Below are 10,576 nucleotides of genomic sequence, written 5' to 3' on the forward strand. Positions count from 1 at the left end.
GCACAGACACTGTGTTAGGCATATATGGCAGAATTTTCAGCAAACACACAAAGGAGATGGTCTTAAGAACCAGTTATGGAAGTGTGCAAGGAGCACAACACCAGAGCTGTGGGCTGCAAGCATGGAGGAAATGAAGGTCATCAGCATAGAAGCATACAAATGGCTTGAGCAGCTACCACCCAACACTTGGGTTAGGGGCTTCCAAAGAGACTTGGTCAAGTGTGATATCCTTATGAACAACAACTGTGAGGTTTTCAACAAATATATTCTTGAGTCTAGGGAGATGCATCTCAGATCAATGATTGAGAAGATCAAAACTCAGCTCATGGTCAGATTCTACAACAAAAGAAAAGAGGCAGAGAACTGGCCTGGTTCTGTATGCCCAAAAATAAGGAAAAGAATTCAAAGGAATATAGAGCTGGCAGCTACATGCATGGTTTTAGGGGCTGGTGATGGCATCTTCCAGGTTGACAACATGACCAAGACATACATTGTTGACCTTAAGGAAGAGAGTTGTACATGCAAAAGCTGGGATCTTAGTGGAGTCCCATGCCACCATGCAATTGCATGCTGTAGACATGAGAGAATTGACCCAGAGAGTTTGGTGCACTCCTACTACAGTATAGAAGCATTCAAGTTAGCATACAAGCCAATTATCAAGCCTTGCAGAGATAGGAGTGAGTGGCAAAAGATGAATGCTTGTGAAATCAAACCACCTGTCTATGAAAAGAAAGTTGGGAGGCCTTCAAACAAGAGTAGGAGAAAGCAGCCTTATGAGATTGAAAAGAAACATGGCACAAAGGTACTGAACAGACATGGAGGCACAATAACATGTTCATACTGCCATGAACAGGGCCACAACATCAAAGGATGTAATAAAAAAAAGCTGGCATTTTGCCAAAACTACCAGTAAGAAGGGGGCCAAGGGCTATTCCTGAGGATGTGTCTGATGATGAACAAGATGGTGGGAAAGTGACACAGGAGGAGGTTCATGTCACACAAGATGATGAGCAAGTGACACAGGAGGAGGTTCATGTCACACAAGATGATGAGCAAGTGACACAGGAGGAGGTTCATGTCACACAAGATGATGGCCAACTTACACAAGAGGATGTCAATGCCACACAGAATGATTGCCCAGTGCAGCAACAAGAGGATGAATATGATACACCAGTTCTTTTTCAGGTAAATTCTTATCTTTTTTGTTCATTTCTTTTAGGTAGTATTTAATATGATACACCAGTGATGATAGCATGTCATGATTGGCTGTCCACAGGTGCAAGACTTTGGATATACAATGCTTCTTAAGATGTAGAAGTCTAGGCCTGTACCTAGAGAAGAAACTGAAGGCACACTGCCAGATTCATCATTCATATTACAGGCATCCAGTTCTCAAGCTTCAGCACATACAACAATAGCTACAAATGGTGGCAACCTGACCATGAAGTTGTTGAAGATGAAAAGAGACAAAGAAAGGCAGATGGCAGCCAGGAGAGATGAAGCACTAGAGGGAATGAATGAGCAGGCAGAGAGGAGAGCAGAGGAGGCTGAAGCAAAGAGGCAGGAAATTGCTAGTAGGAGAGCAGAGAAGGCAGCCAGAAGAAGAAGAGCAGCAAAAGAGAAGAAGGCTGAGGAAACAACAGCAAGAAAAGCAGCATTACAAGAAGAGAAGGAGGCCAGGGCAATTGAAGCAATTGCAGCTAAGGCAGAGGCAGCAATGAAGAGAAGAGAAGAGTAAGAAGCCAAGAGAGCTGTTGCAGCAAAGAAGAAACAAGATCAAGAAGCAAAGAAGAAACAGCAAGAAGAGGCAAAGAGAAGAAGAGTTGAATCAGTTTGCCCAAGTGCACCAACAAGAAGTGGACGTGTGCCCAAGAAGAATAGAGTCAACATGTTTGATGAGTTCAGATGAATCAGTGCTGTTGCACTTGTAATTACGTGATTTTTTAGCATAAACTTAAATCTGAGTAATTTGATGCCCATTGAGCTCAAATGTGGTTCATTCAGTGAAGAAACTAATAGAGCTGAAATGTAGCTCATTCTTCAGTGAGACATAAGTAATTTGATGCAAACTAAATTTGATGCAGCATGACAATTTTGTATCTATGTCAATCTTTGCTGAAATGTAGCTCAATTCAGTGAGACATAAGTAATGTGTCCATCTTTGTTCAACCTGACCATGAACTTGTGTTTATGATTGAAATTGCTCAATTTGGTACATTTTCTCAATTTGAATTTGAGGCTCAAGTTGTAATTTTTATGATTGAATTTATGTTGCTCTATTTGCTACAAACTGAATTTGAGAGCTATTGCTCAATTATTATGTACCAAATTTTGTTTAAAGAAAACAATTAAAAATCAAACAAAAAAAAGTTTTGCCTGGGTATCGAACCCAGGACCTGTGGTATTGAACGTTGGTGGCAATGCCAGTGTGGTAAGTAGTAGTGCTTTGATCAAGGGCAGGTACTAACCTAGCTATTTAGCAATTGCTAGTGGCCCAATGGCTCACGCATCTTCCGTTTCCTTGTCTGCTCTTTAAGCCCACCCACCCACCGCTCCACTCGCCACTCACCTTCAGTCCACCCCGCACCAAACCATGTTGCCTCAGTTACCCCGCACCAAACCCCCGCCGTTAAGAAAACCCTCGCTGCTGGCGACATGGAGAACAGCCCTGCCTAGAAGAGGGTCATCGATGACCTCGTAGGCAACGACAAGGTGATGTGCACGGATCTGACGGAGATCGGGAAGTAGTTCCCCAGCATTGGGATGCTGCGTCGCCATGCGCGTGGCCTCCTCAAGGTCATGACTGACGACGAGCTGGACGCGCCTGCGACGACCCCCAAGGTATCCCTCCTACGCTCGTCCTCCGCTTCACGATGTAGGAGACGTGCTTCGACAACCCGGGGCAGCGAGCCCGGTGGTGGATGTACCGGTCCGCCACCGCGCCGCAGTAGCCGGATCCTGAGCACGTTGGCTCGCGAACGGAGCGCGTCCACAACGTCGACCTCGCCGTCCCCGCGCCTGTCAACACGGCCTACTGGGACCACTACCAGTCTGACCTCCTCGGGCGCGACGACGTGTCCGAGTACATCTCCTCTGACTCAGAGTACAACTCTGGCTCTGACGAGAACTCTGGCTACGCCGCCGACTCATCCTGGTCGACTGGCTGGGAGGAGCCGGACGTGATTGTCCTCTCTGACGACGAGCCAGAGGTCAAGGAGGCAGCGCCCGTCGTCCCCAAGCCGGAGGTCCAGGTGGTGGCGCCCGTCGCCAGGGAGGGTGACAAGCACCGCCCCATTGACGTCGAGCTGCTTCCCGATGTTCCTGACATCGTCAAGCAGGAGGTGGAGGTGGTCTTGGCCCTGCAAGTACAAGTGGAGGTCGTAGCTCAGCCAGAGAGGAATAAGAAGAGGAAGGTGGCAGCTGACATGAAGGTTCGCCGCTCGGAGCGCCTCCAGAAGATGAAGAACTAAAGAAGATGAAGAAGATGCAGTTGCCAACATTCAGAAGATGAAGAAGATGTAGTTAGTTAGGTATGCTGAAATATAGAAATTTTCAGCATATAAGTTATTAAATATTGTAGTTTGTTAGGTGTGCTTGTATATTAAGCACATAAGTTATTTCTAATTGAGATGTTGGTAATGTTGGCAATGTTGAACTAAGTGGCAGTTCATGCTGTTGGCAACTTGTTGATGCAGTTGAACTATGCTGTATCTATATTAATCTCTTTTTGTTTTATGTTCTCTGTTGATGCTGTCTTGTTGATGCTGCTGTCTTGATGTTGTTGATGCTGAAGTGCTACATAGTTATATAGAGTAGTTTATGTTGTTTGATGGTATAAGTTAACTGAATTTTGTCTGAACTTTATGCTATATAAGTCAAAATGAGACCAAAAGTGTCTTGTTCCTATATAAGGCAACAATCCAAAAGAAGAAGCTGCCAAATGTGTCTTGTCTGCTATATAACTTTGCCTGAACTGAACTTTGTCTTAACTGAACTTTGTTAGGTAAGTAAATTCAGACAACTCTGCCAATTTTGTTAACTATAAAAATCCAGTTATCTTTGTCTTAACTGAACTTTAATTCAGTAATATTTTCAAAATTCAGTTTACTTTAAAAATTCAGTTATTACTAATTTTAGTTAGCTTAACTGAACTTTGCCACCTATCTGAAATGGCAACACTACACACCCTACAACTGGTTTCAATTTGTACTTGCACACCCTGTAACTTGCATTATGCATGCACCATTGGTCCACCACCAGGTCCACCACCACCAGAGCAACCACCAGATCCACCACCACCACAGCAACCACCAAATCCACCACCAGGTCCCCTTCTTCTTTCCTCTTCCACCAGATCCACCACCAGGTCCCCTTCTTCTTCCTCCACTCCTCCTCTGCTCCTGCTCTTCCTGATCCACCACCAGCAGCAACCATGGTGTCCTGGGATGATCTCCCTACCTCTTCTGAAGACGACTCAGTGACCAGCAAGGTTAGTCATGTACTCTCCTCCATGCAGCTAGGGTTAAACAGCAGCTAGGGTTAAACAACATCTAGGGTTAAACAACTTCTAGGGGTTCTACTTAACAAATGCAATTTTTTCTTTTTTAGCCTCCAGCAACAATTTTCTGCAAAGAATGGACTGGCCTGGCCACAGATCTGCCTAGCTTTACATGTGAGCATGGATCTTTGTGTGAGAAGCATGTGGCTTTTCAATCTGTTGACAGTGGAAGAAGATTCCTGGCTTGTGCACACAAGGTTTGCACAAAATCCAGCTAATAGTGCCATTTTATCATCATTTTACAGTGACTGTGCATTTTATCTGAAGATTTGCAGATAACTAGATAATGCCACTTAACTGAATGTTTCTTTGGATGATAGGAAGTACCTAAATGCAGCTATGTGGAATGGATAGACCCTGAGTGGCCTGAAGCATTGAAGATGAGCCTAGCTACCATATGGAGCATGTATGAAGAGGAGACAAAACAAAGGCTACAAGAAAATGTGTTGAGTGCTGAACAGAACTTGAAGATCATGGAAGAGAAGACAAAAATGGAGAATGAGCTGAGACATTTCAAGCTTGATTTTGCCAAGATGGTGGCTGAAAAGGAGCAGGCAATGAGTCAATTAGGCAACACACAAATTGCTCTGGCTGATCTGAAGGAAGAGCTTGAAAAGAAAAAGAGCACTGACAAATCTGTAACAAACATTCATCAGGTATTCAGGGCTAAGGCAGAGAAAGAGAGGGACCAAGTCATACAGGAGAGGGATCAATTGAAGCAAGAGAAGAGAAAGCTTGAGTACATGATAGGTGACTTATTCAAACACAAAGAGGAGACCAAGGAGAAGATAAAGAAACTTAAGGGGATGGTGAATGATTTTGACTGAACTTATCTTGTTCTGGTCCCTGTGTAAAGTTAATTTGACCAACCATAACAGCAGCCATCAGCAGCTTCAGCAGCAGTAGGATTTCTCTACCTAATCCAAGCAGCATAGCAACTTGCTGCTTGGTAGCAAAGTTCTTCTCACTAGGGGTGCCAAATGAACCAAAATCAACTCTGCCAGCACCTCTCCCAGCCATGCCTCTTCCAGCTATGCTTCTTGTGTTCATTTCTTCTGTCCTCTTCATCTCAAGCTTCCCCTTTTATCCTCAGCTGCTCCTATTGCATCCACAGCAGCATCACCAACAAGAACCCTATGTTCAACAAGATGTTGCACATATTCTAGCTCCCAACGCCAGAAATCACGGGTGACCTATAAAACAGAGAAATAGAGCATTTTCAGTTAACCGAAAAAGTTCAGTTAACTATAAATTTCAGTTAACTACCACCAACCAATTGCAGTACAAACCTAATGCCAGTTAACCATTAGGGTTCAATCTGACAAAACCCTAAGAGATCTCAAACCCTAATGCAGTCTTACACATCAATATGATGCAGAACCAATGAATAAAAGATGTACCACACAGGTAGAGGAACTTGAACTGGTGTTTGATGCACCTGTAGAAGACCCACCCCTCGTGCTCGTCCATGCCAGAGCGGTAGAACTTGACCTGCTCGCCACAATCCGGGCACGGGATCAAAGGAACCACAATAGAGTGGCCACGTAGCCCAGAATGAACAGAGCTCGAAGATGACATGAGGAGAGAGGGCGGTAGCACTGTCTGTGGCGGCGGTGGAGAGAGGGCGGCGACAATGGCTGCGGCGGCGGCGACGAGGGCGGCGGCGAAGGGAGGCGGGTGGGCTAGGGTTCGGAGAGGGCAGTGGGTGGGCTCGGTCCGCGCGGGACAGGGGAGGGAGTGGCTTGGTTCAACTAGGTGGCTCGATCCGACCAGGTGTGCGACCAGGTGGGGGGAGGAGATCTTTTGTTCTGCCAGTTATGCAAAAACACCCCTGGTTGCCTGCGTATTCAAGCGAGGAAGCGCATGTGGCAGTCAGCGTACCGTTGGCAGCCGTTGACTCCAGCCAGCTCATCATGTACGTATAGAAAATCATATTTTGGACCGTAGATGACCCCTAAGTGCAAGTTTGGTGATCGTATTGCGGGTATTTCTAACTACAGGGACTAAAGCTAACGCCAGTACAAGTTTGGTGACCTATAGTGAATTTTTCTCTTTATGCATTAATTGAGTTTCTGGGCATTTAATGTGCATAATTCAAATTTGAACTACAAGCACATGCTCCAGTGCACCAAAGTTTGTTGAAAAATCACATGTATATCTTTGGGTGAATTTATAGGTCCCATGCAAGAAATGGGAATGAAATTCAAACATCTGGGCGTCGTGGCTCGGCCGGAAAGATTGAGAAACTTGGTTTTTTAATTCCTGTAAATCCAAAACACGCCTGAAAATCATGAAACTTGGCATGGTGTCATGACATGGCACCAACATGCCATGGTAATTTTTTTGGCCGAATTGGGACAAGCTTTGGTGTAAGCTTCTTGCAAACCGAAGCTCCCCTCAAGGTTCCAAGAGGGAACGTGTCACCTCCGTGTGCGAAATGACATACATACACTGCCTTGTCCCGCCTTAATTTTTTCCATAGGAAGATTAGACCAAATAGAAGTATCATGCTAAATTTTGGAATTATTCTGGGTTCGTTTGGCATTTTATGCATTAATTGAGTTTTTTGGCATTTAATGTGCATAATTCAAATTTGAACTACAAGAAGATGCTCTAGTGCACCAAAGTTTGTTGGAAAATAGCATGTGTGTCCCTGGGTGAATTACTAGGTCCCATGCAGGAGGAATGAAATTAAAACATCTGGGCGTTGTGGCTCGGCCGGAAAGATTGAGAAACTTGGTTTTTTAATTCCCGTAAATCCAAAACACGCTTGAAAATCATGAAACTTGGCATGGTGTCATGACATGGCACCAACATGTTGCGGTAAATTTTTTGGCCGAATTGGGACAGGCTTTGGTGTAAGCTTCTTGCAAACCGGAGCTTTCCTCAAGAAGGCTCGTGGTTCCGAGAAAGAAACGTGTCACCTCCATGTGCGAAACGACATATGTACACTGCCTTCTCCCGCCTTAATTTTTTTACACAGGTAGATTAGACCAAATAGAAGTATCGTGCTAAATTTTGGAATTATTCCAGGTTCATTTGGCCTTTTTATACATTAATTGAGTTTCTGGGCATTTAATGTGCATAATTCAAATTTGAACTACAAGCACATTCTCCAGTGCACCAAAGTTGGTTGAAAAATCACATGTGTGTCCTTGGGTGAATTTCTAGGTCCCATGCAAGAAATGGGAATGAAATTCAAACATCTGGGCGTCGTGGCTCGGCCGAAAAGATTGAGAAACTTGGTTTTCTAATTCCTGTAAATCCAAAACACGCCTGAAAATCATGAAATTTTGCATGGTGTCATGACATGGCACTAACATGCTGCAGTAAATTTTTTGGCGGAATTGGGACAAGCTTTGGTGTAAGCTTCTTGCAAATCAGAGGTTCCCTCAAGAAGGCTCGTGGTTCTGAGAGGGAATGTGTCACCTCCGTTTGCGAAACGACATACGCACACTGCCTCCTCCCACCTTAATTTTTTTACACAGGTAGATTAGACCAAATAGAAGTATCATGCTAAATTTTGGAATTATTCTGGGTTCGTTTGGCCTTTTTATACATTAATTGAGTTTTTGGGCATTTAATGTGCATAATTCAATGATCTACAAGCACATGCTCCAATGCACCAAAGTTGGTTGAAAAATCACATGTGTGTCCTTGGGTGAATTTCTAGGTCCCATGCAAGAAATGGGAGTGAAATTCAAACATCTGGGCTTCGTGGCTCGGGCGGAAAGTTTGAGAAACTTGGTTTGTTAATTCCTATAAATCCAAAACACACCTGAAAATCATGAAGCTTGGCATGGTGTCATGACATGGCACCAACATGTCGCGGTAATTTTTTTGGCTGAATTGGGACAAGCTTTGGTGTAAGCTTCTTGCAAACCAGAGCTTCCCTCAAGAAGGCTCGTGGTTCCGAGAGGGAATATGTCACATCCGTGTGCGAATAACGACATATGTACACTACCTTCTCCGACCTTAATTTTTTTACACAGTCAGATTATACCAAATAGAAGTATCATGCTAAATTTTGGAATTATTCCGGGTTCGTTTGGCCTTTTTATACATTAATTGAGTTTCTAGGCATTTAATGTGCATAATTCAAATTTGAACTACAAGCACATGCTCTAGTGCACCAAAGTTGGTTGAAAAATCACATGTGTGTCCTTGGGTGAATTTCTAGGTCCAATGCAAGAAATGGGAATGAAATTCAAACATCTGGGCATCGTGGCTCGGCCGGAAAGATTGACAAACTTGGTTTTTTTAATTCCTGTAAATCCAAAACACACCTGAAAATCATGAAACTTGGCATGGTTGTGACAACCTAGTTTTTGCCACCTTTTCTTTTTCTAATTTTGATTGCCTTTTTATTTGAATTTGGGTTTTGGAATCATTTCAGTTGGATTTAAACCTTGGGCATACACTTGAGTTTCACCCAAGTGGCTCATCTCTCCCCCAAACCATCATTCCGTCTCTGATTAATCCCAAAATAATCCTAGGAATATTTTTCATAATTGAAAAATATTCATTTTCCCTTCAAAAACCCTAGTCAGCAACGTATGCTGCAAAGCAACCCCATTTTATTTGCTCACAAAAATATGAGAAAATTCCCAAATATTCTTTGAACCCTAGGGCACCTTCCTGAGCAAAAAATATTGCATCACTTTTTGGAATATTTTTGCTACAGAAAATCATTTCTGTTCTGGTTAGAAAAGGCAGTTTCTACAGCAAGTACAATTTTCCTTGATCCAATGAGGTTGAATTTTCTTAAGCTTCAATACCTTCCTAAGAGATTGCTAAACCCCAAAGCCCAGCCTCTAACTCTTACTGGATCACTCACAGTTAACTCCAAAAGTTACTGTCCAGAAACTTACCTTGAAGTAAACCACACACACACAGCTCCTGGGATCAACTCAAAGTGTTGGAACCACCCAAACCACTAAAGACCACCAACCAGACATGAAGTTTAAGCTTAGCGCAGCCTGATTTCATAGTTCACGTGGTGACCACGTCGTTCCAGGCGTGTTGGCATGCGATCGACACACTCTGCGACGTGCACGAGCCTCTATTGAGCTCGTGCTCGCTTCCCCGACCGTCGCACCTTGCCAAACCGCGCCATGATCATCGTATCAACCCTCTTAACTCCTCGCTGGTGCTCGCCGGCACCGGAGCTCGCAGCAGCAACCACGAGCATGACCCGGCCAAGCCAACAGTGCACCGCGCCACTATGCTCATCGCCATCCCCGCTCCTGTGCTCGTCTCCGCCCTCCCACAGTACCCGCGCGAGCTGCGTTGCCTTCTCCCCCTCTCGCTGACGCTGTTCGTCGCCGGGCGCCGTGTCCAGAAGCTCTTCGACTAAGCCTGATCCCCTCCCCTCGCTCGCCTATAAATACAGCCACCCCAGCCTCCTTGAGCATCACCAACCACTCCAACAACCTCCACAACACCGTAGACAGCCGTAGCCCAGCCGGGCAGTCCTCGGGCCGCCGCCCTCGAGCTCGAGCTCACATGCGATTCCCTCGGTTCGCCTCCACCCTTCTAGCCCCTCCCGAGCTCAAGCCACTCTTCCAGTGCCTCCGTGGTGGTTCACTGGTGCCATTCAAGCCACTCTTCCAGTCTCCATCCATGTTGATGGAGACTTCAACCCATGAAGGGTAACGGTTGCGCGAGTCCACGGAGGGCTCCACCCACGAAGGGTCCATGAAGAAGCAACCTTGTCTATCCCACCATGGCCGTCGCCCACGAAGGACTTGCCTCACTCGGGTAGATCTTCACGAAGTAGGCGATCTCCTTGGCCTTTAAAAGTCCTTGGTTCAGCTCCACAATCTTGTCTGAGGCTCCCAAGTGACACCTAGCGAATCTAGGAGACACCACTCTCCAAGAAGTAACAAACGGTGTGTTGATGATGAACTCCTTGCTCTTGTGCTTCAAATGATAGTCCCCCCAACAGTCAACGCTCTCTCACAGGATTGGATTTGGTAGAAAGAGGATTTGAGTGGAAAGCAACTTGGGGAAGGCTAG

At 45.1% G+C, this 10,576-nt stretch overlaps 1 protein-coding gene across 1 annotated transcript; it reads left to right on the forward strand.

Moving 5' to 3' along the window:
- The first annotated feature begins 4,233 nt into the window (after positions 1 to 4,233).
- On the forward strand, positions 4,234 to 9,914 carry LOC147959358 (uncharacterized). Its single transcript, XM_087532620.1, has 5 exons — positions 4,234 to 4,291; positions 4,338 to 4,489; positions 4,609 to 4,755; positions 4,879 to 5,367; positions 9,576 to 9,914. Exons 1-5 carry the CDS (start codon positions 4,234 to 4,236, stop codon positions 9,912 to 9,914), a joined length of 1,185 nt encoding a protein of 394 aa, XP_087388746.1.
- The last annotated feature ends 662 nt before the right edge of the window (positions 9,915 to 10,576 follow it).

The sequence above is a fragment of the Triticum urartu genome, chromosome 7A (genome assembly GCF_056163025.1).
Source record: "Triticum urartu cultivar PI428250 chromosome 7A, HENAU_Tu73, whole genome shotgun sequence".
NCBI classification, from domain to species: domain Eukaryota; kingdom Viridiplantae; phylum Streptophyta; class Magnoliopsida; order Poales; family Poaceae; genus Triticum; species Triticum urartu.

Coding starts and splice junctions, on each gene's coding strand:
- LOC147959358 (XM_087532620.1), top strand. CDS start 4,234: ATGCATGCACCATTGGTCCACCACCAGGTCCACCACCACCAGAGCAAC. Junction 4,756..4,878: donor TCCTGGCTTGTGCACACAAG/GTTTGCACAAAA, acceptor TTTGGATGATAG/GAAGTACCTAAATGCAGCTA. Junction 5,368..9,575: donor TAAAGAAACTTAAGGGGATG/GTGAATGATTTT, acceptor ACGTCGTTCCAG/GCGTGTTGGCATGCGATCGA.